Source organism: Arctopsyche grandis, chromosome 1 (genome assembly GCF_051622035.1).
Source record: "Arctopsyche grandis isolate Sample6627 chromosome 1, ASM5162203v2, whole genome shotgun sequence".
NCBI classification, from domain to species: domain Eukaryota; kingdom Metazoa; phylum Arthropoda; class Insecta; order Trichoptera; family Hydropsychidae; genus Arctopsyche; species Arctopsyche grandis.
This window is the reverse complement of record NC_135355.1, coordinates 18,717,394-18,743,907: the sequence shown is the minus strand read 5'-3', so window position 1 is coordinate 18,743,907 and position 26,514 is coordinate 18,717,394. Positions and strand designations below refer to the sequence as shown.

At 36.7% G+C, this 26,514-nt stretch overlaps 3 protein-coding genes across 3 annotated transcripts in view; 2 read left to right on the top strand and 1 right to left on the bottom strand.

Annotated features, from left to right (window-relative positions):
• Positions 1–26,514, top strand: part of LOC143912339 (uncharacterized) — a 976,232-nt gene that overhangs the window by 259,881 nt on the left and 689,837 nt on the right. The window lies entirely within an intron of this gene.
• The window catches only part of wry (delta and Notch-like EGF repeat containing weary), a 103,718-nt gene that overhangs the window by 21,852 nt on the left and 55,352 nt on the right, over positions 1–26,514 (top strand). The window contains exons 2-5 of the mRNA XM_077438443.1: positions 166–349; positions 3,045–3,070; positions 4,874–4,884; positions 10,594–10,763. Coding sequence (XP_077294569.1) covers positions 166–349; positions 3,045–3,070; positions 4,874–4,884; positions 10,594–10,763 — 391 coding nt within the window. The remainder of the gene's footprint in view (positions 1–165; positions 350–3,044; positions 3,071–4,873; positions 4,885–10,593; positions 10,764–26,514) is intronic.
• LOC143910591 (zinc finger BED domain-containing protein 5-like) lies at positions 20,913–23,794 on the bottom strand. Its single transcript, XM_077429128.1, has 4 exons — positions 23,715–23,794; positions 23,502–23,646; positions 22,258–23,433; positions 20,913–20,963 (listed from the first exon to the last, which is right to left on the bottom strand). The coding sequence occupies exons 3-4, from the start codon at positions 23,245–23,247 to the stop codon at positions 20,913–20,915; spliced, it is 1,041 nt and encodes a 346-aa protein (XP_077285254.1). The 5' UTR covers positions 23,248–23,433; positions 23,502–23,646; positions 23,715–23,794.

The following is a 26,514-nucleotide window of genomic DNA, read 5'->3' as shown; positions in this document are numbered from 1 at the left end:
TTCAATTAATTTAGTCAGATCGCGCGCTTTATCCGATTGGCTGTGGTCTCATTGAAACCGTCTAATATTTCATTCCTTCAGATCTTGTGGCTTTGTTCGACTTACGCAACGAACGCGGCTTTTCTCATTATATTTTCAGCAATCGCATTTTTTTTGTTCTTTCAGATCCCGGAAGAGTGTCCCGGAGGGGTTGGCACTCCCAGTGGTGGCGATGACGATTGCCTCCCGATGGTACTCAGTTGGGGAGGAGCCGCTGAAGTACAGAGTGGAGATATCCTTCTGGTGAGAATCGATGACAGTCAACTCACCTTGGCACACTCTCTACTCAATCATACCACGAAGACCGATTGTGATAGGCAAGTATAATTATTGTGATCTTACATATATTTAAAATACAAAGGTTTTATAAGAGGAGTTCGTTGGTTGGTTGCAGAAGAAAGGAAAAGTTATTTATTTTTAATTATTAAAATTATATTTTACCACAATGCCATAATGAATTGCCCCTGAGCAACATCCATGGTATTAAACGTGTACATACACATATGTATACTTTTATAGATTATATATGTATAACTAGTGTTGTGCCCGTTGATTGAAACACAAATAAAAATAAAGTTATGTTATATATAAGTATAATGTAAGTTAATTCATAGGCACAGGCGCACGTAATATTAATCGTAATAAAAAGTGGCACATTATACAATTAGCAATCTAACCCGTTCGAAATGAGCGCAAACGTATGGAAACTTGCAAAAATTCTACTTCCGGTTGTCGGATTTCTTTAATTTTTTTTTATTACTTAAAATCACTATCAGTATTATACACATTAAATATCAAGAAAATACAAATTTAAAAGGTCAAAATAAAATAATGAAATATTGTTTAAAAAAAAAATACTACTTCCAGTTTGCAAATTCTGACCAAAACCTTAGCAGCTCTAAGTTAGTACATACATAATACAAATATAAATTTTCAGCTTAATACGTTCAGGGGTGTGGACAGAATCCAGGCGACAACATTTTTGATCTTTCTAAGAGGAAAAAATCTCTTCCGGTTCATTAAATTTAGTGATTTTTTTTATTTTTACTTAAAATCACTATCTTTATTATACATAATAAATATCAAGAAGATTAAAATAATTTAAAAGGTCAAAATAAAATAACCGATACTAAGTTTCAGTTTGATAAGATTAACGGTGTTAAAAAAATCCCCAAAATACACAGACACACACACACGCACACACATTTTTTCTAGATCATGAAAACGTGATCAGTAATCGATTTTGAGTTCACAAATGATCACAAAACTTCATCTATTATTACTACGTACATACATGATAAAGTAAAAAAATTGAAAGTGCAGTTATTGGTATGTTGAAATATAATTTAATTACAAAACCATAAGTATTTAGTCAAAAAAAAATATTTTGACGACATTTTATATGTCGAATAATTACTACCCGTACCCGCTGAACCCGGCATAATGCCACAATAACGCATGCAATTCCCGTTCCCGTTCCCATTTATCGGAAAAACGCAATCGTTTGTTTATTTTACCCTAACAACGCAGGTGGAGACGCGAAAACATTTGAAATCATTGCGTTGCAATTATTTTTATTTTTTTATTTTTTATTTTACATATATACCACGAAGGCCTTACAGGTAAATCCCAATGCGCCTTCCTGGCCAATTACAAATACAAATACAGCATTTTTATTATAAGTCGTTGAATTGCGAGACACTGAAAAAACTCGCAAATTAACGAGACATCTATGAATTGTACATAAATTTTTATTGTACATCAATCAAATTTTTCAAATAGTGGTGACATAGTAGGTAGGAAGGATTTTTAGCCAATTTTTTTTTCCGGGAACCGTTTCAACAATGAAATCAGAGAAAATTGGCAAACTCTGATAGGAAACGATCAACCTGGAGTCACAAATCCAGGTCTGACCAACAGCATACTCTGAAAAATTCATTTTCATTCAGGGATAGAACCCGGCACCTTCTTGACGGTAAGCAGAAGCTTAACGTCCGAGCTATGCCACTCATTCCCGTTTTTCCCGTTTCGTTTCCCATTTTTGAGCCATTTTTTACAGAAACCATCGCGGATATACACATAATAACTCCTGTAAGTTTTATCGCAATCGGTTGAATGGTATAAGAACGCATACGCATACAGACAAACAGACAAACATGAATTTTTATATACATATGTAAATACCTATAGATATAATATTAATGCGAAATCGGGCTATTTAGTTTGATGACAATGAGTTTATTGTGATATTATTTTGAATTTGAATTTTAACTTCAATGTCTCTTAATGTTTTATTTGAATATTCTACAAAAAATTCGACTTTCACTCGTGAGAAAATTTAGCCTCTGTGACCTTTTCTTTTTTTTTAACGCTGAAAACTTTTTAAATTTAAAGCCTGTGTCATATTCTTTCAATGCGGGGAGTTTAAATCATTTATACATATGTATGTATGTATATATACATACATATATTAATATTAAAATATTTCATTTTTATTAAGGTTTTTATTCAACAATATTTATTTACATATGTATATTTATAACATATTAAATTTAGGTATTCATTATTAAAATGGTTATAGTAGAAGTTTCCTATTTACACTGAATCCTTTCACTTTGAAATATATGTAGTACGAGCAAAATAAAATGCTGAAATTTCAGAGCATTTCGTCGCTTTCTCTCATCTGTGGTACATATTTTCATGTTTATAATAATGTCTCTCGACCTCAGTTGAGTAGGGAGTCAGTGTAGACTCGAGGAGACCAGTCACCGACGGTAGTGCAAAAATATGGCCCTTTTATGAACCATCGGGTCCCTGTACAGGGCAATATAGGAAAAAACATATTTTTCAACAGGGCCTCCCGTTGACAAATACAACGAGGCGGCCCGATAACCCTTTCGGCGCAGCCTGCCAGATTGAGATGTGTTTCCCCCGCGGGCGTGCTTTTTCCTGTGTACACGTGCCTAATACCGTACCCATAAATCTGACGCAATTCGTCTTCTCAGTAATGGGTACCCATAACTCATCCGACGTACTGGAACTCCCATCTCAACTCCAAAGGGTATGTTCATACATACATACATATATGTATAATCGCAGGTGGAGGGAGGCAGGGGGTTTTCGTTCTTAGAATTGACGTTATTGCGTTCGACAATCATTAGACGTCGTTAACGGTGACATTATGTCTGTATCTGTCATTAATTCAATGGCTAACAGTGAAAATGGGAATTATGTAGGTGGAGAAGGCTGAAGCTAATGATCGTTTTACTTCATCCTTGAGTGTAATTTAGAACTCGGGCTGTTAAACAGAGTGGAAGTCAAAATATGCCTTTTGATTTCAGTACGTTGAAAACAGTCGTGACTTTGAAATATGACTATTTGAGAATGTTTCCATAACCCCGTAACCTAATTTTAAATTAACTTCTATTTCTTATTGTCAGGACTCAACTTGAAATGTTATAATTTTACAAACCAAATCAGGATTATAAATTGTCTATAGTCTGCTGCTCTTTGGATTTGCAAATATTAAGGGGGTATTCTAGTCTAGAAATCATTTTTTTTCATATTTTCAAAGCTTAACCTTTAAATATGAAAAAAAATATTTTTATAAATATGTTTTTAAAAGGATTTTTCAAAATTCAAATTATTTTCGGAGATATAGCTGTTTTAGTGAGGTGGCATCTAACTGGCGCGTAACTTTAAACGCGTTTTTCTCGAAACTACTTTTTTCGAGACGGTTGACATGATATCTCAAGTTCTACTAAACCAATTTACTTGAAATTTGGTGTGAGCCTTCTCTATATATTACTCTATCGCACGAACTAAAACTATAACAAAATTAAAATTTTTACTATTTTTAAAAAATTCAGAAAGGTAAAAAAAACTGATTTGTTTGGATTAAGAATTAATTTGTTTTTTTGATATCAGATTACTAGGAGGGTTGCAATCGTGTCAACCAGGGTACGCCATTTTTTTGAGACCCCTCACTTCATCAGCCTGTAACTTTTTGAATTTTAAATTTTTTCCTTTGATTTTAACTTTATCTATGTTTTTTTATGTATTCTTCAAACATTTATTTTTATTTATTTATTTTATTAATTGAAAAATCAACAGACAGGATGTACAGAGATAGGTATAAAAAAAACAAAAAGTAAATAAATAATATATGTAACATCCGAGTCCAATAATAGATTTTTACAAAAATGAAAAAGATAAATATAAGGAAAACAAATTAAAAAGTAAAGAATAAAGGCATGACAAAATATGTAGTACATTGCATAATTAAACTATAGTATTAAAATATTTGGAAAAGGTTATAAGATAGAATATAAGAAGAAATTGAAATTTACAAATATAAAACAAATGAAAAAGGTAAATACAAAATAAACAAATGAAATGGAAAAGAATGAAAGCTATAATATGATTAAATAGCACATTACATAACTAAATTAAAGTATAAAAACAATGGAAATATTGGAAAAATAGAATAGGAGAAAAAATGAATCAATATTAATAAATATGTGATAAAATAATGGCTACTAAAAATATTTTTTGTTTTTTTTTTATTGTACCTGAAAAAATACCTACAAATCATGCCTCTAGACTAGAATACCCCCTTAAGCTTCATAATATGTTTTTACATTACGTACGGTAAATATAATTTAGTATAATTTAATACACACATAACTGAAAATTTCATAGTCAACTTTAATTATAATAATTCAAAGATTTTCGATTTCTGTTTAAAGAATAAATGTAAATCATAAAAATTTATTGTATATTATATTGAAGTTTTAATGTATGTACATGTATAATGTGACTTTAAATTTTTTAGGGGGAAGATATGTAGAAGATATTTTTTTTTGCTAACATTTTTATTTATAGTGATGACATAATTAATTATTATCAATTTACTATTTAAAGTGCATTGTGAATATGTATAATACATATGAAAGAAGTACAATACATAGTTCGAATTCTAGATCAATATAGCAATATTTTATGTAGGTAGTCTCAGCTTTCAACAAATGGTAGTAAAAAAGTCACAAATTCAATTAAATGAGAGAAAAAATTGTAAAGGCCCAAATATATAATAGAACATAAAATTATACGAATTGATGAACTATGTATCTACATATGTATGTACATAATACATTCAAATATACGTATGATATGTGCATATGTATATACATACATATGTATGTAAGTATATACATATAGGTCGTTGCTGCCGCGTTATCAATTTATTCGTCATTATTTCTCATCTAAACGATTGTAATCTTCGTTTTTTTATATTTGGAAACACGTTATTACGGAATACATATATTAATAGCAAATGAACACGACAGAATCATAAATCTCTCGTTATTACTAAGCAGTATTATTATCGGAGATAATCTTAAGTGTAATTTCCCTCTTGAGAGATCAAATTTAAAATTCAAACACGTCTTAACCCATCTACGAACAAAAACTGATAATCGCCGAGATTATAGCTAGAGTGCGTGTAATTTTATTTAAAAAATGCAAGACAGAACAATTAGGCTTTTTTTTATTAAACATAAAAAGCTTAAACTGTTATAGAAATTGTAGGATGACGTAAAAAAGTTACAAATTATGAGCGGAATATAAATGAGGCTTTCTTTTCGACGCGCGTTGAATGAGTTTTCGCTAAAAGCTCTTCCCCCGTTTGTAATAAATCAATTTCTCATCCTACTGACTTTTTTTTAATTAATTAAAATGAAAGAGGGGCATACAACTAAAAATCGAGTTTGCCAACAAGGGTTGAATGCGAAACAAGGTTTATATTTTTAACAAGGCGTATACTCCTGGGTGATACCAATAGCTTATAAAATATTGTTAAAAACCAAATCATTCGAAAGTGTATATTTTATAACTAAAAGCATATGTATTGTATTGTTTATGTGTGTATATACATAAACACAACATTTAAATTAATATGTAAATAGCTATATGAGATATGAACAAATGAACCTTCTGTATATGATATTACATAAATATATGTATCATACTAATTGTTTTACCCGGCTTCACGCAGTATTTGTAATATAAACAGCTTCAACATGGTGAATCTAATAGTAAATATTCATTTTTATTTTTATTTAATTTAATCGAATCGAAAAAAAAAACAATCAACTATATCGAATCGTCGTCATAGAAACTTTTATTTGTTTTTCGATTACCAACAAACCTTACATACATACAAAGTCTATTTCGAAATTATATATTACATAGATAATACAATAAAATACGAATCGAATTTTCCGCTGAGAATATACACATTAACAGAGGAAATTCATTAACCATGTGTATGTATGTACGTGCGCGCTGTTGCGAAGTGAAATTTTGGAATTAATCCAAGATCGGAACCGAACGACGCGGAAACAATACTCCAGTAGCTCTCGAAGTTTTCTGTAACGACGCACAATACGAATTTCGTGACATTGAGAAGTTTTGGGATTTTAGAATTTCCTATAATATTAAGACACACATCTTTATATGGGTGCGCGTGCATTTAGAAACGTGTGAGAGTCATTCAAACGGACGATTTTTGCACGGAGGGGTGAATGGTTCTATAAAAACCACCCTTCTCGAGAATAACGCCATTCATAGCTATGATGGCAGTCGTTAAATTTTCGATATATTTTGATTTCACAAAGATTTGACTTTCACAATAGTCGAATCGCTTCTATTCGCCTTAACTTGAATGTTTAAGCGTTATTGACTTCATAATTTTTAGTGTCGTGTATATCTATGTATACACACATTCGTATGTGCATTCAGCCAGAGCGAAAAACGCGAATTTTGAATTTTCAGCGATGGATCTAGTGGAAAACTTTCGTTTTGACTGATTAACGAGAAATCAAAGCCACCGTTTCGTTCGAAAGTCCCCATAAAAAGGCACGCAATAGGTGTTTGTATGTGGAAATCGTCATTTTTTTCATATTACCATCATTATTTTTAAAATAATAAATGTTGAGAGCTTTCTTTGATATACTTTTAATCTGAAAATAAATAAAAAAAATTGAAAAAATTAAGAAATTTATGAAATGTGAGGAGGCTATAATGACATGTTTTGACGTAAAATATGACATTCACAGAAAAAAATGATTTAATTGCATGTCTTTGTGAATAGAATGAAAAAAAATCATATATACATATGTACCTACGTACTACATAATAAATATCTACATGTGTACATATTACTATGTTGTATTATTCCCACTGTCTGAATAGCCCTGTATGTCGTTCATCAATGACAACGACCTTTCCCCCTTAATTTGGTGTATTTCGGCAATGTCGTTAAATCACGTGCCATACCGAGCATTTCAGAAAGTGCCTCGGAAAATTTTACCCGTGAAAAACGACGCCTGCCCGACTGGAAAATTCGGCGTCTGAGCTCACCCCATCTTTCCCCAATCTACCTTCGCGGGGCGACTAATTGAAAACGTTCACACAATGGTCAAAGTTTGTTCGCAAATATGTATAACGAAAATACGAATTTTCGTTTTAAATTTTATTTTCGACGTGATACATTTCTGGCGATATGATAATTGGGTTTCTAGTTTGCGGCAACGTTTTTCTCGGCGTAGTCCAATTCATGTGCAGGAACAGATGGCTCTCACATATGTAGTATTTGCAAGTGTGTGTATCGTAACAATGTGCAAAATAATCCAATTTACCTGGTGCCGTGGCAGAAAACCCTGCCAGAATGTTAAAACTGCACCGTTGCGGTTTCTAGTTAATAACGGCAACGGTAAATGTGTCACATTACATATGTACAATGTACATACACATATGGGAATATATGTAGATAGCTGCACAATCGTTCTATCATAGCTAATGTATTTTTACTAACCTCTTTAACGTTTCACTTACGATTACAATTCAGAAAAAAGTTTGCCTCTTATCCGATCGTTTTCATATTTTGCCATATTGCTCATTTTTATATTCTCATTTTGATTACAATCTTATTTTTATGATAATATTGAGCTCATGATATTATTCGCGTGTTGCGTTCCCTAAATTAGTATTAACTGAAGTATGTATTCTGAATGGTTTGATATACATACATTCATAAGTTTTTATATTTGATTTATTTATTAATTAAAAGTTATGATTGGGTATGGTATTGACACCTCATGCTCTTTGTATGTACTTTTATAACCCAAACAGACAATCTTTTAGAAAAACTTTAATGTAAAATGCCGTTAACAGTAATTATATACATATGTATGTTTGTACATACATATTATACATACATTTGAGTTTTAAGATATAGTGGTATAATGTTTGGGATTCGATGTATCTTTTTCTTGAATCACAATAAAAATATTTTCTGTGTAGCGTTTTCGATATCTGGTCCTCCATTGTTAAGGCGTATGACACAAGATCGATTCCAATACCGTTTCTATAGACTTTCATTTCATTCTATAATACAATCTTATTCTTCGTGCCATTGTGCACATTTCAATATAAAAAAGCAAAGAATATAAGTCGAGTAGTTGATATTGCGCAAAAAAATAATAATCCTCTATTGTGTTCGACTTATTTTATACGCATATGTATGTTTAGTAAGTATGTAAATATTTTAAAATTATTTTAATATATAAAATTAATTATTTAACTTCGACGACATATCATTTAAAATTATAAATACTGTTTATAATATTTACACATACATAGGCATGGTATTAGTCTATCCGGTGCTTTAATATTATAATATTTTCTAGGTTTATACCTATATATGTATGTACACACATACATAATAACTTCAGCGTTGTTTTTGGAAGTTGGTTCTTTCTGTAAAGCATCTTAAACATACATACACGTGTGAATGTGTATGTTTATGTGCTCGTAGCGTGGAAACGAGAGAAAGCAGATCACAGAGCCGAGGAAAACTTGGACGATGAATGAACGAACGGGAGATTTTCTTGTTTTTCGTCAGCGTCGTCGTATTACAAAGTTTTGACGTCGAACTTTGCATAAGCGTCGCTTTGAACTTTGACAATTTTAATACGCATCTGTGTGATTCGACGCATTTCAAATATTACCTATTGGAAAAGCTTTCTCGGCATATTACCTTATTCGTTTGCGTAAATGATAGGAAATATTCAATAAGAAGAAAATTAAGTTGAGGCAGATTTATAGCGTAATTATATGCATCTAATTTTCTTTACTTCTTGATTGGTTCTAAGAGCACTCGTTCAAATGAAGATGCCGTCAGTTATTGACGCCGACAACGGAGTGACGTTGACGAGGGTGAAGTAATTGCGTGATGTTAATGCGACCATGAAAAAAAATTCAACTCTCACCCACGCAAACGCACATATTGACCAAAATATATTTCGTCTAATGGAAAGTCTTGCTGTGAAATTATTTAATCTTGTGTTTCCATTATTAGATCCAATCTGATCGTTGCGAAGGCGTACATCCACCATTTACTGTGGCAGGCACCGGAAGAACCTTTTTTCCGTGCTGAATATATGTATATACATACATACATATATACACATGTTTGCACATGAATTTCAATATATATTTTTGCGTACAAATTAATCAGAGTTCTAGAATGTAATATTTATTTTAAAAATTCCGGGTACGTATATTCAGCGTTTAAAGCAAACCTTAATAGTGTAATGAATATTCACAAGGGTCGGCACGGTAAAAGGTAACATCGGATGATTGAGATAAAGGTATGCGAGATAATTATAATATATATTGCACGTTTTTCGCGTTAATTATGATATACGCTTATATAATATTTATGGGAATGATTTCGTGCGTCTTTTTATACTTTGACATGATTAATTACTCGTATATATATTATGTATGCATTATTAGTGTGTGAATAGATGAAAAGATTTTCAGAAAGATTTGAATTCCACTTCCAGTTGCCCGATTTTATTCATGTAATATAAGGGGAATGTACGTATAATTGAACTTTATTTGCGATAGATATTCACTAAGTACACTAAACTTTAATTTGGCTACTTACAATAAAAATACGATACTATTCACTTGGCACACCTTAACTTTATTTCGAAAACATTTAAATTTAAAATATAAACTTTTCACTCGGTACACCTTAACTTATATTTTAACAGAAAAAATTAAAACAACGTTAAAAAATATTGACAAATAAATAATTACTTTTGTCACAAATAAAAACAAGCATAGGATAATTAGATATCACAAAAAAATAATAAAAAAAAAATAATATTTGTAATATTCGTAGAAAAAAACAAACGACTTTATGTGATTTAGCGATTTTACATATAATTTAAAATAAATAAATTCCGCTGATAATAATTGTTCTCATGTTCAATATATTTGTTGAATCTTGGGATAATTTATTTTATGTCGAATACATTTAACTTAAGTTGAATAAATTGTTTTGTGCGGTATATTTGTTATGAGTGTACATTATTTTTTATTAAAGTGAATATGATTAGGAATCTTCATTCATATGATCGCGAATTAAAAGGGAGCATTTTAAAAATACCGTTTTATTAATATATTTCCTTTTGTTTACAGAATGCATCATACTCCTCAAACAGCAGTATATCAAGTAACAAGGCAGGGACACGAACACTGTGATGTTACTGAAGGAGTTTTGCTGGATATAACTCCCCTGCTTGTGGATGGAAAAAAATTAGTTACTTTGTACGACAAAGATCTCACAGAAGGCGTCAACTTACTAATAGGTAAATGAAAAGGCTAGAAATAACTAGAAATATTTATTTAAAAATAAAAAATTCCGATAAAAAGGATTGGTAGAAGCATTTTTTTGTATTCGTATAGTAAAATGCTATGGTGTGGGATGAGCGTATTGAAGTCGGCAGACTGTTGCTTGAATTCACCCACCTGAGCACACTATTCCAAAGATTTAATCTCGAGTTAGACGTGGGAGTTGTGTCGATTTCGTTTACCGATAGTCGAATTAACGTATAAATCCCCACCGGATAGGAGCGTCTCACCTTTATGCCGCTTTGTACCGTTTTGGGATTATCCCGAAAGATGCGATCTTCGGAAACCCGTAGAGGATGTGTCGGATTTCATTGGCCGTTGTGTATACAGTCTGTGAGTTTCAAATTCGATGAATCACGATGTTGAAATTCTTCCAATATAAATTAAGGCCATCGTGTACAGCTTTTTTTTGCACGTAGGTATTTACTTTCAATATGTCTATTCGTATATGTAATAAATGATGGGTCATGCTACATTTTAAACTCATCTTGAGCTTTTTGTTTGAAATTAAGGTAGTGTATACTCAAGAAATATTGTTTTAATTATTCTGTCGGATATAAAAAATCGTTTCGTTGCCGTTTGATATCTTAAACCGAGAAAAAGGAAAATGGAAAAGGGCGTGCCGGTAAACGGAGACGATTGACGCGAACGTCGTTTGCTGTCGCCGAACTTTAAACGAGATTCTCGTACCGGCCTTCTGAGCTAAACTTTACTTTCTTTCTCCAATTGAATGGCATTTTCCCACACATTTATACAGATATTTTCTTTTGGAAACAGTCGAGTCAAAAGAAGTGGCAAAGCGATTCCATACAAATATAAGCTTTCACGTTATAAAAACGCGCAGTTTGAGCAGTCCATTTCGTCCAAACAATTCTCACGTACAAAAGTTAATACAACTGCTTTAAAAATCTAAATTCAACTGCTGAAACTTTTTCAATCGCCGTTAATTGTTTTTTTTATACAAATATTCAACTTTCCAAATTTAATAACGCGAATAAATCTACATATTAAGAATTTAAGCGGAAGTCAACATACATACATGTATTATACCTATATATATATATATATATATATATATATATATATATATATATATATATATATATTTCGTTCCCAAATTATTGTACACTTAACTATAGAGAGAAACAGTCTCTTCGAAGCGTCTTTGCTCCTAATTTGGTTTAATGTTGTTGTCGAAACAAGCGCGTCTGAAAGTTTCAGGTAATTTTGAAAACCGGCTCAGTTTACCTGGCGTTTGTTTTCCCCTAACGAGTTCAGTGTGGAAAAAGTGGAAAGGAAGTACACGAAAAAAAAGCCCAAAAACTCGGACTGTGAAAAGACCCTTCTGTTTAGGGTTCGTACGTAAAGTGAGAACGTAACGAGGCGAGCTTTCGTCTTAATTACAATAATTCGTCGTCGTTGTATTGCGAACCTCGTAGAAGGGTGCCCTCTCATTCCTCCATTCTTTGGTCGGGGGTTTCCCCGGAACAAACTTCGCTAATTTAATTTTGTGCGACGCAATCTCACAAAGTAAGCAACTTGGCAGTGGCGGCGAGTGGTTGTCGGGTTCATTTGTCATTAATTGCAAATGAGGGATTTATTATATTTTTATTCTTGGAAAATTATTGAAACACAGTTCATATATACCTACACGTATATATATATATATATATATATATATATATATATATATATATATATATATATATATATATATATATATATATATATATATATATATATATATATATATATATATATATATATATATATATATATATATATATATATATATATATATATATATATATATATATATATATATATATATATATATATATATATATATATATATATATATATATATATATATATATATATATATATATATATATATATATATATATATATATATTGACCGTTGTTGTTCTCGTAAAGTTTTGCATAGAACGTATAAACTCTCTCTATGATCTCTTCTCTATTCCTAATTATTACTCCGCTCTCTGATTGCGATCATTCGGAATCGACACACGGCCAAAGGGTTCCTGCAGTATTGCCTAGCGAAGTAGAGGCCGCGCTAAAAACTGCAAAAAACGGTAAAACCCCAGGGGAAGATAATATTCCCATTGACTTACTAAAATGTGGCGGCCCCCCCCTAATTAATATCTTAGCTAGGCTTTTCAGCAAATGCATCCAGAACCAAGCTATACCAGAAGGATGGAATAACGCAACTATCATTTTAATACACAAAAAAGGCGACAAAAGCGATATCAAGAACTACCGACCCATCAGTTTACTTTCAGCGGTCTACAAGCTCTTCACGAAGGTTATTACAGAAAGGCTGAAGAATATCCTCGACGAGAACCAACCTATAGAGCAGGCAGGGTTTAGGGCAAATTTCAGCACAATGGACCACCTCCAAGTAGTTGGCGAACTAATCGAGCGCGCCAACGAATATCAACGGCCATTGTGCCTAGGTTTCGTCGATTATGAGAAAGCCTTCGATACAGTTAGTCATAATGCAGTACTTAACGCTCTAAGCATCAATGGTCGCTTTTTGAGTCACCTTCAGTTCGCAGACGATATAGTTTTAGTAGCTCGTGATTCAGCTGACCTACTTATCAGACTAACACAGCTGGACAGGGAAAGTAGAAAAGTAGGATTAAAAATTAACGTAGATAAGACTAAACTAATGTTCAATAGTTATTGCATGCCTGATAGCATCCCCTTAGATGAAGAACCAGTAGAAGTAGTAAATAATTATTTATATTTAGGTCAAATAATTGACATGTCTGGTAGTAAAAATGAAGAGATAAAGAGACGTATGAAATTAGGATGGAGTGCATTTGGACGGATGAATGCTGTTTTTAAATCAAAAATGCCACTCTGCCTGAAGAAAAGGATCTTTGATCAATGCGTTTTGCCAGTGATGACGTATGGATGTGAAACTTGGACACTGAACGCCAAGATGCTAAATAAAATCCAATGCACTCAAAGAAGTATGGAACGCTGTATGCTTGGCATAACGAGGAAAGACAGAAAGCGGAACACGTGGGTGAGAAATATGACAAGGGTAGTGGACATAGTGGATAGAGTGAAGAGATTGAAATGGCAATGGGTGGGTCACGCAGCTAGGAGGATGGACGAAAGGTGGACAAAAGAAGTGCTTGAATGGTACCCGAGAGAAGGCAAAAGAGTAAAAGGAAGACCGCAAGGAAGATGGGTGAACGAAATTAGGAAAATGTGCGGAATGAGATGGATGCGTGTTGGAGAGGCCTTCATCCAGCAGTGGATGGCGAATGGCTGTAAATGATGATGATGATGATATATATATATATATATATATATGAAATACGAAATAATATATGTATATGAAATAATATTTCGAAATACATCACAAAATTGTTCAAGTTATGTTTTCACAGGAAGCGAGCGCGTCAACTTCGGCTAGTTCTGTAGAATTAAATCATAACAATCGTATTATGTATTTACATACATAGTTCTGGTTTATATGCGTTTTGATACAAATTTTAGTTCCACATGAAATATTTCACTGTAATGAAACATAAACAGAAGTGGTGTTAGGATGGTCGTATGCCATAATTATGTAGTAGAAAACTATGTGGAAATTTAGTTTAGGATTTAGAGCGAAAACTCTAACTTCAAATATGATTTTCTTTTTTGCATTTCGAATGAATCGTATTTGAAAATAAAGGCATGTTTGTACTCTGGTGTACATCGCATGATAAAATACGGTAAATAATATTTATTTGGAGATATTATTACCCTTCTCTACAAAAGAAATATGGAGAAAATGTCAAATTAAAATCCTTTAGACACTGTTCAAGGAAAACAAAAAAAAAACATATTTAGTAGTGAAATGCATATAAATAACGTTCTAATATTTGTCTATTTCCTTTATTTGTAGTATAATGCATATCATCATACGGATTAAGGAAGTTTGTACATATGTACTATTGTTTCTGATTTCTCAGACTTTTCAATTCCTGGGATATGGGATGAAACTTGGGATCGCTCCCAGTATTCTCGGGAACCTTGGAAATATGATGCAAATTTTTTTTCAACTTAATTTATTTTTTATTAATATTAGTATTGCAAAATAAGTAAACAATATATCTATGAACTGAAAAAATATAATTACGAAAGTAAATTTATTTCAAATATCTTCTTAAGAATACCAACATATTTAAAGGAGACGTAAATTGTCGCACGATATAAACCATACAAGCCACATTACACTGTTCAACAAATGAGAACTTTTTTTTTGGCTCAGAGATGAGATATGACTTTTCTTATAGATCTATGCCCAGTGAACATGAATCTGGTAATAAAAAATGTTGATTGGTTCGAGATTCGGAGATATATGTGTTTTTTAAATCGCGCGATTTTTTCTATATCTAAGTGTTGTTTGGTCGATGTCGATGTCGATTTTCTGTTCAAAATGAATATTGAAATCTATAGTCGGGTATTTTTAGCTTTCATTTTTAGTACTTTTCAGCATTCAAATCTCTTTAAGTAGTGGTCCAGTTTGAATCAAAAGTCAAAAATACGTATTTTCACTTGGGATTGTTTCCCACACTATTTTTTGTGTTCTTTTAAAAGTGTTAATTAGAAGTGTGCTGAATTTTAAATACATTGTGTCATTCGCTATAATATTTTCGCGTCGCGACCAAGGTGTTCGCTGCCTGCATATTTCCGACAAATGGGAACGGGAATGAGAAGGGGAACGGGAACGGAAATTGCATGCGTTATTATGGAATTGTAACGTATGTGACATTGCAACGCATGACGCGAAAGTAAAACTACCTTCCCACGTTCAACGCATCACGCCGCGAGTGTGACAATAATCGCGCCGCCTTGCCCTCGAATATTTTAAGCGGGCTCTACACTGGCGCTGTGCGCGGTAGTGAACACCATGCTTGCGAGTCGAAATGGGAATGTGTGCGTATCGCGCGTTCGAGTTCGCACCTCGCAGCGTCCCCCGTGTTTTGTCCCGCGACGAAGGGACCACGTCTCGACGACGAAGCGACTCGGCAACGAATAAATCACGTCACCGAGCTGTCGCATACCGCTTTGCGAAGATCCCGTTTTTGGCGGAGAACTTCGCGCGAAGTCCAGTGGCGTAGAATGATGCAAAGCATCACGGCCCATGCTAGATATGAAACAATGTCACCGTACGCCACTGCTATACACATATGTATAAGCTAAGTAGGCGTGTCAATAACAAATCAGGCGTGTAGCCCCTCGAGCACGAAAATATTGCAGAAACGAGATCTTACTTTAAAGTTTAGACGAAACCACTTTGGTGTTGAATCGTATATATGAGAATGTTAGTAAATTACGAAATTCATAGGAAGAAATAAAATCAGGAGCGAACAAACTGGCCAGGAAATGCTTCCAATCCCGGGATCCCGGGATTGGAAGCCTTAGTCTGAATCAAAAGAACAACAGAATGCAAGACGAGAAACTGATCGAATACGCACTGCTCGATCCAGACTAACACTGCGCACTGATTTAAATCTTGGTACATTTAATTACGCTGCTAATTATGATTAAAACTAGTGTTGGGCCCGTTGATTTCAACGGGTGGTTTCGAAAAGGAATTAAAACTCGAATAAAAATAAAGTTAAAGATATTGAATCGATTGGTTTCGGAAAGAAATTGATGCACGAATGACAAATTACGAAGTGATTACGAATTACGAATTACGTTTTGTGCATCGCCAACACCCCGACGCCTTTGCCCTCAGCGCCCCCGATGCCTCCGTCACTCCGGGGCCTTCGGCCCCAGCGTCGCCGACGCCTCCGGCGCCCCCAGCGCCCCCGATGCCTTCGGCACCCCGGGGGCTTTGCCCCCAGCGCCGCCGACGCCTCCGGCGCCCCCAGCACCCGCGATGCCTTCGGCACCCCGGAGGCTTCGCCCCCAGCGCCCCCGATGCCTTCGGCATCCCGGGGCTTCACCCCCAGCGCGGCCGACGCCTCCGGCGCCCCCAGCGCCCCGATGCCTTCGGCACCCCGGGGGCTTCGCCCCCAGCACCGCCGACGCCTCCGGCGCCCCCAGCACCTCCGATGCCTTCGGGGCGCTGAGGCTTCGGGGCGCGGGGGCTTTGCCCCCAGCGCCCCCGGCGCCTTTGGCGCCTCCGGCACCCCCAAAGCCTTCGGCACCCCGGGGGCTTTGCCCCCAGCGCCCCCGGCAACGCATGCCGGGTTCAGCTAGTGAAAGATAAAATACCCGACTACAGATTTCAATATTCATTTTGAACAGGAAATTGGCAAATTTTGAGACATCGACCGAACAACACCAAGATATAGAAAAATCGCGCGATTTAAAAAACACATATATCTCCGAATCTCGATCCAATCAACATTTTTTATTACCAGATTCGTGTTAACTGGGCATAAATCTATAAGAAAAGTCATATTTCGTCTCTGAACCATTTTTCGTGTCGAACAGTGTTATTAATCTTTGATGCATCAACTGTACAATGTGTATAAGCGGTCGAAATTTATTTTACCCGAATATTTATAATATAAAAAGTGACGTGTTAGATTGACGGGATTGTTTTGTCAGGAAATATGTTTTCATTTGAGCGTTTCTGCCGCAGTAGAAATAGCGATACGGAACCGGCGATTTTCAAGTCATTTATCAGACCGTTAAGTTCGATTGAAAGGGACGTAACGGGTCGCTTTTCAGCCGCTGATTCCTCTTTGTGGGCTACGCTAGAGGGCCAACAAACAATGATACAAAACGTTTACTTACGCCCCATTTGTCGCAGTTTATCTCTTCGAAAACGACGAATATTGCGTGAGATAATGGGGCAGAAAGAAAGCTAGCTCGTTCTATGTATTTCCATCTATTCCATCTATTTGAAGAATTCACATTGTCCTTCTGTAATGGAATAAGCTGTAATACCTTGTGGAGATCGACAATAAAATTGTGAAGTTAACGGTCGTTATAATTCTGTACTGCGACAGTTTTGTTCTTTGAAAGATTAACATGGGGCGTTTTAATGAAATGGAAAACATCAACGGATTTTTATCGTACTGCAAAAAATATTTGATATATCAAAATGACAGGAAATTGCGGCGCGATGTTTCTATTATATATTACTAGCTGTATTACCCAGCTTCGCTCAGTGTTTATAATATAAACCACTTAAACATGACTAAGCTAATAGTAAACATTAAATTAAAAATTAAAAAAAAATAATTTTTTCGGCGCCCCCCTGAGCCTCTGCCTTCAAGGGCTTCGCCCCTCCACGCCCCCATGAGCATTTGCCGTTTAGGGCTTCGCCCCCATGATCAGTTGCCTTTTAGGGCTTCGCCCCTCCGCGCCCCCATGATTAAATGCCGTCTAGGGCTTCGCCCCCCTTAGTTAATGCCTTTAAGGGCTTCGCCCTTCCGCGTCCCCATGATTGAATGCCGTCTAGGGCTTCGCCCCCATGATCAGTTGCCGTTTAGGGCTGCGCCCCCCTGCGCCCCCCTGCGCCCCCCTGCGCCCCCCTGCGCCCCCTTGCGCCCCCATCGGGGCCCCATGCGGCTAAGCTCCATAAGGCGGCGCCCCATAAGGCGGATCCCCATAAGGCGGCGCCCCATAAGGCGGCGCCCCATAAGGCGGCGCCCCATAAGACTGCGCCCCATAAGGCTACGCCCCATGAGGCTGCGCCCCCTTGCGCCCCATGAGGCTGCGCCCCCTTTCGGGCCCAATGAGGCTGCGCCCCCCTGCGCCCCCTTCGCCCCACCGCACCCCAATGATTAAATGCCGTCTAGGGCTTCGCCCCCCTTAGTTAATGCCTTTTAGGGCTTCGCCCCTCCACGCCCCCAAGATTAATTGCCGTTTAGGGCTTCGCCCCCCTTAGTTAATGCCTTTTAGGGCTTCGCCCCCCTTAGTTAATGCCTTTAAGGGCTTCGCCCCTCCGCGCCCCCATGATTGAATGCCGTCTAGGGCTTCGCCCCCATGATCAGTTGCCTTTTAGGGCTTTGCCCCACCGCGCCCCCATGATTAAATGCCGTCTTGGGCTTCGCCCCCCTTAGTTAATGCCTTTTAGGGCTTCGCCCCTCCGCAACCCCATGATTAAATGCCATCTAGGGCTTCGCCCCCGTGATCAGTTGCCTTTTAGGGCTTCACCCCTCCGCGCCCCCATGATTAATTGCCGTTTAGGGAATCGCCCCCCTTAGTTAATGCCTTTTAGGGCTTTGCCCCTCCGCGCCCCCATGATTAAATGCCGTCTAGGGCTTCGCCCCCATGATCAGTTGCCGTTTAGGGCTTCGCCTCATAAGGCTGCGCCCCCCTGCGCCCCCCTGCGCCCCCTTGCGCCCCCTTTGGGGCCCCATGCGGCTAAGCTCCATAAGGCGGCGCCCCATAAGGTGGCGCCCCATAAGGCGGCGCCTCATAAGGCTGCGCCCCATAAGACTGCGCCCCATAAGGCTACACCCCATGAGGCTGCGCCCCCCTGCGCCACCCTGCGCCCCCCTGCGCCCCCCTGCGCCCCCCTGCGCCCCCTGCGCCCCCCTGCGCCCCCTTGCGCCCCCTTCGGGGCCCCATGCGGTTACGCCCCATAAGGCTGCGCCCCATAAGGCGGCGCCCCATAAGGCGGCGCCCCATAAGGCAGCGCCCCATAAGGCTGTGCCCCATAAGGTTACGCCCCATGAGGCTGCGCCCCCCTGCACCCCCCTGTGCCCCCTTCGGGGCCCCATGGGGCTGCGCCCTCCTGCACCCCCTTCGGGGCCCCATGCGGCTGAGCTCCATAAGGCAGCGCCCCATAAAGCTGCGCCCCATAAGGCAGCGCCCCATAAGGCTGCGCCCCATAAGACTGCGCCCCATAAGGCAGCGCCCCATAAGGCTGCGCCCCATAAGGCTGTGCCCCATGAAAGCTGCGCCCCCTTTGGGGACCCATGGGGCTGCGCCCCATGAGGCTGCGCCCCCTTCGGGGCCCCATAACGCTGCGGCCCCTTCGGGGCCCCACGGGGCCCCGAAGGGGCCGCAGAAAATCAAATAATCCTAAAAAGTGGAAACTGTCTCTACTGGAGAGTGCTACCAAATAGTAGAATAGGAGGAGTAGGGTTTCTTATCAATAAGAAAATAGAAAGAAATATTATAGAAATAAGCGACATATCGGAACGTATATGCTATGTAGTATTAAGAATTTCGAACAGGTACACTTGTCAAATCTTCCAAGTGTACGTACCCACATCTAGCAACTCAGACGAGGAAATAGAAGACTTCTACGAACAACTGCAGGGCGCATACGATAGATGGCGCCATCACTTTAAAATAATCATGGGCGACTTTAAGGCAAAAATAGGACAAAAGACAAATACAGAAAGAGCAGTAGGCAATTTTGGTACCGGCCAAAGAAACGAAAGAGGCGATCGCCTCATAGAATTCGCAGAACTCAAAAAAAAGTGCAAACAGGATATTTTCTTAGGCAAAAACCAAATGATCGCAATCAGATCAAAGAGCGGAGTCATAATTAGGAATAGAGAAGAAATCATAGACAGAGTTTACACGTTCTATGCAAAACCAAACGAGAGCAACCAATTTCCCTCTCCGAAATCGACACACGGCCAAAGGGTTACTTCAGTATTGCCTAGCGAAGTAGAGGCCGCGCTAAAAACTGCAAAGAACGGTAAAACCCCAGGAGAAGATAATATCCCCATTGACTTACTAAAATGTGGCCGCTCAACCCTAAATAATATATTAGCTAGGCTTTTCAGCAAGTGCATCCAGAACCAAGCTTTTTCAGCAAGTGCATCCTTCTGGTATACCAGAAGGATGGAATAACGCAACTATAATTTTAATACCCAAAAAAGGCGATAAAAGCGATATCAAGGCCTACCGACCCATTAATTTACTTTCAGCGGTCTACAAGCTCTTCACGAAGGTTATTACAGAAAGGCTGAAGAATATCCTCGACGAGATCCAACATATAGAACAGGCAGGGCTTAGGGCAAATTTCAGCACAATGGACCACCTCTAGGTAGTTGGTGAACTAATCTAGCGCGCCAACGAATATCAACGGCCATTGTGCCTAGGTTTCGTCGATTATGAGAGAGCCTTCGATACAGTTAGCCATAATGCAGCACTTAACGCTCTACAAACACAGGGTGTGCCGTAACCCTATGTGGGGCTGTTAGCTGCAATATATAAGAATGCCACAGCTTCGGTTAAAAATTTTCAGGTACAGATAGATTTAGTATAGGAAAAGAAGTAAGACAAGGAGATACAATCTCGCCCAAGTTATTCAATGCGGTGCTTGAGGGAGTTTTCAGGAACTTGGAATGCGACACAGCCGGAGTAAGCATCAACGGTCACTTCTTGAGTAACTTCGGTTCGCAGACGATAAAGTTTTAATAGCTCGTGATTCAGCTGACCTACTTAACAGACTAACACAGCTGGTCAGGGAAAGTAGAAAAGTAGGATTAAAAATTAACGTAGATAAGAACAAACTAATGTTCAATAGCTATTGCATGCCTGATAGCATCCCATTAGATCAGCGGTTTCCAAACTTTATGCTACTACGCCTCCCTAAAAAAAATTTTTTTTTGCCGCGCCTCCCCACCTTTTATTTTTTAATAGATATAATAATATAGACACGTTTTAAATAATAAACCTTTATTTAAAAAAAAATACTTAACCCTACAATAGACAGAATAATAAAAAGGTTTTGCTATAACATAAATTTATACAAACACGTATATTTATTTTTATAATAAACTACATCTAACACATCAAAATTTAATGCGACGGATGTTGTTGTTTGTTGGCACAAAGTTTATCAAATCTTGGGGGCAATATGGAGAGTGCCACTCGTAACTCCTTTTCGACTATTAACCTGGCTCAATATTTGGTTTTCATTGCAGCTAGTGCCGAAAAGCCCGTTTCGCATAAATAAGATGTTACAAACGGTAGAAGCACTTGCATTGCTTTGCATTACAAAGATTCATACTCTCCACTAAGATTCATCCAAAATTTAATTATGGTTTCATTTTGAAACTTTTTTTTTAGTGAACTATCGCATGATAATTCAATCAATTTTTCATTTTCGATGGTTGTCAGCTCGAATTCGTCTTTTTCATTGTAATTAAATGGATTCTGTATCCACAAAAACTTTGAGAAATCAAGGTCTTTGAAATAATTGGAAAAATGCAGCACTAAACCATCCAAGTGGTCAATAAAAAGATTTTTACTTGCTTCAATATTGGCTGTGGCCCAGAAATCTTTGGAAAGTGAAAACATATCCAACTCATTCTTTTGTAAATTTGATTTCCATAACTTCAACTTTATAATGAAAGCTTTTACTTTGTCTTTTTGAACAAATGGATGTATTTGTGATCCCTGCATTGATTTATTTAAACCGCTCAATTTTCCAAAAATTTCAACCAAATAGGCAAGTTTAACAATAAAATTGTCGTTCTTCCACAAATGTGCCTCTTCATGTTGGTTTTCTTCGAGAAAGGTTGCTATTTCTTCTTTGAGTTCAAACACCCTTTGAATCATTTTTGCACGAGATAGCCAGCGAACTTCACAATAATACAAAAGTGAGGTATAATTAGCTTCCATATCAGCACACAGCTTTGCGAACAGCCTTGCTCTCAAAGGACTGTTCTTAATGTAGTTTATAATTTTTATATCTTTTGTAAAAATGCTGTTCAGTTCCTCGCTCATATTTTTTGACACTAGAGCTGCTCGGTGAAGCATACAGTGCGTCCAGATAGCATGTGGTGCTTTCTTTTTGACCAATGCTTGAAGACCTGCTTTGTGTCCGGACATTGAGTGAGCTCCGTCTGTACACAGTCCAACGAAATTATTCCACTTTATGTCGTTTTCTTCAAAAAAACTGTCTATTATATTAAAAATTTCAATGGATGTGGTCTTCCCAAGAATGGGTTTGCAAAATAATATATCTTCTAATATATTATTATCCGCGACATATCGAACATATGCAATTAAATGGGCATCTTTAGCTATATCAGTTGCCTCATCTACTTGTATTGCGAATTTTGAAGTACAAAGCCGAGAAATTAATTGATCCCAAATATCTTCAGATATATCATTGATTCTCCTTCCGACTGTATTATCAGCTAGTGGAATTTGTCTCAACTGTTTTGCATACGATTCGCCGAACATTATTCGAACCATATCAACAGCTGCTGGTAAAAGTAGGGTTTCTCCTATTATATGTGCTTTCTTACATTTTGTGATTCGGTAAGAGACATGGTACGAAGCCAATAATGCGTTTGGTGTAACTGAAAGTATTTTTTTGAACGTTTGCTTCTGAATATTTATCTCATCCAATTTTCTTTGAAAAAATTCTATGGGCTTTTCAAGGTATTCAGAATGTAGAGTTTCTAGGTGCCGTTTTAATTTGACTGGTCTCATACTATCTGAAGCCAAAACTTTCGAACACAACAAACACATTGGTTTTTCCAAACCATCTATAATAACACTTGTGAATCCTAATGATAAATACGATGAACTGTATAGTCTTTTCTTCGAAGCTTTATCTCCTTGTCCTTTTTTGATTTTATTTCCACTTGTATAAGCATCAGTATCTTCATTATTGTCGACTTTTCTCTTGTAACCACTCAAAATTTATCCATTCAGCTAAAAAATATTTTATTGATATAATTTAAAATAAATAATAATGAAATGTAATTATAAAAATATATTACTTATTATTTCGATGAACTGTATCGTCTTTTCTTCAAAGCTTTATCTCCTTGTTCTTTTTTGCTTTTATTCCCTCTTATATAAGCATCAGTATCTTCATTATTGTCGACTTTTCTCTTGTAATCACTCAAAAATTTATCCATTCGGCTAAAAAATATTTTATTGATATAATTTAAACAAATAATAATGAAATGTAATTATAAAAATATACTAACTATTATTTTCAGAAAGAAATCACGTTAAAAACAATATCACATCCCGACAATACGCTTCAGTTGACACTTCAGCCACGAGTGACTTTTAAATTTGAGGTTATTGTTTCATGCAACTAGCGGTCGTTTTGTGCATTACCGAAAAAGAGCGTTTGCAAAGGCGCGATTTTTAAAATCTTCCTCTCCGGATATTTTTTTATAGGAATTAAATGTAGATATAAAAATGAAAGAAAAATAAAAATAAACATTCATGCATTGAATTTTTACTGTTAAGCTACGATTTGAAGTTTTATTTATTTGTAGATATTATGGTAATGAAAATTATTTTTTTATAAAAGTTTTGGCGCCTCCCCTGGCAATAGTCCGCGCCTCCCCAGGGAGGCGCGCCTCCCAGTTTGGAAACTGCTGCATTATATGATAAACCAGTAGAAGTAGTAAATAATTATTTATATTTAGGTCAAATAATTGACATGTCTGGTAGTAAAGATGAAGAGATAAAAGGACGTATGAAATTAGGATAGAGTGCATTTGGACGCATGAATGCTGTTTTTAAATCAAAAATGCCACTCTGCCCGAAGAAAAAGATCTTCGATCAATGCGTTTTGCCAGTGATGACGTATGGATGTAAAACTTGGATACTGAACGCCAAGATGCTACACAAAATCTAATGCACTCAAAGAAGTATGGAACGCTGTATTCTTGGCATTACGAGGAAAGACAGAAAGCGGAACACGTGGGTGAGAAGTATGGGCACTGGACATAGTGGATAGAGTGAAGAGATTGAAATGGCAATGGGCGGGTTACGTGGCTAGAAGGATGGAAGAAAGGTGGACAAAAGAAGTACTTGAATGGTACCCGAGAGAATGCAAAAGGGTAAAAGGAAGACCGCAAGGAAGATGGGTGGACGACACTACGAAAATGTGCGGGGTGAGATGGATGAGAGTTGCGCAAGATTTGGCTTGATAAACGTTATTCGGACCTTGCACCAGGAAAATCAACCGTTGAGAAGTGGTTTGCTAAGTTTAAACGAGGCGAAATGAGAACCGAGGACGATGCACGCAGTAGACGCCCCAAAGAGGCTGTTACCGACGAAAACATCAAAAAAGTCTACAAAATAATTTTGGATAACCGTAAAATGAAATTGATTGAGATAGCTGAGACCCTAAAGATATCAAAGGAACGTGTTGAATGAATATTTGGGTATGCGAAAGCTCTGTTCAAAGTGGGTGCCGCGCGAGCTCACAATCGACCAAAAACAACAACGAATTGATGATTCTGAGCAGTATTTGGAGCTGCTCAATTGTAATAAACCCGAATTTTTGCGTCGATATGTGACAATGGATGAAACATGGCTCCATCATTTCACACCGGAGTCCAATCGACAGTCAGCCGAGTGGACTGCACGTGATGAAGTGACTCCAAAGCGTGGAAAGACGCAAAAGTCGTCTGGCAAGGTTATGGCATCAGTATTTTGGTATAATATTCATATAATATTGCGCATGGTATAATATTCATCGACTATCTTAAAAAGGGAAAAACCATAAACAGCGACTATTACGTAGCGTTATTGGAGCGTTTGAAGGACGAAATCGCGGAAAAACGGCCCCATTTGAAGAAGAAGAAAGTGCTGTTTCATCAAGACAATGCACCGTGTCACAAATCAATGAAAACGATGGCAAAATTGCATGAATTGGGCTTCGAATTGCTTCTGCATCCACCGTATTCTCCAGATCTGGCCCCCAGAGACTTTTTCCTGTTCTCAGACCTCAAGAGGATGCTCGCTGGACAGAAATTTTGCGCCGATGAAGAGAAACTGAAGCCTATTTTGAGGCTAAAGACAAATCGTACTATAAAAATGGTATCGAAAAATTGTATGACCGCTATAATCGTTGTATCGCCCTCGAAGGCAACTATATTGAATAATAAAATCAAATTCTAACAAAAAAAAGATTTTTTCTATGCTAGCCTACGAACTTTTCAGCCCAACTGTTACATATAAAAATGAAAGAAAAATAAAAATAAACATTCATGCATTGAATTATTACTGTTAAGCTACGATATGAAGTTTTATTTATTTGTAGAAATTATGGTATGAAAATTATTTTTTTACTAAAAAGTTTTGGCGTCTTCCCTGGCAATAAATAGCCCACGCCTCCCAGTTTGTAAACCGCTGGCTTAGATGATGATTTAGTGACTCTTTTAGTATTTTTAGGACAAAGGTGAAGAAAATAATATGTGGTTGATTTGCTTCTTCACCTTCATTGTCTTTCTTTTTCTTTTTTACTTTATCTGTTTCTTTTTTTTTAAATCTTGATGTTTTTGTAATTTCACTTTTTTACTTACCTTCTTTACGTTTCATTATATTATCATGTGGTGCTCACTGTAAATGGAATATTATATTTCTATTTGTGTTTATTATTATTTTTTGTCTCATCATACAACTTTCTTTTTATATTTTATTCAGTATGTGTGCCTATTTAAATAAATAAATAAATAATAAACACGAATTTGGTAATAAAAAATGTTGATTGGCTCGAGATTCGGAGATATATGTGTTTTTTAAATCGCGTGATTTTTCTATATCTTGGTGTTGTTCGGTCGATGTCTCAAAATCTGTCAATTTCCAGTTCAAAATGAATATTGGATTATATAGTCGGTTATATTATACTTCATTTGTAGTACTTTTCATATTTCAAATCTGTCTAAGTAGTCGTCCAGTTGAAATCAAAAGTCAAAAGTACGTATTTTCACTTGGGATATGTTTCCACTGTTAATACTATTTTATATTGAATATTTTATATCG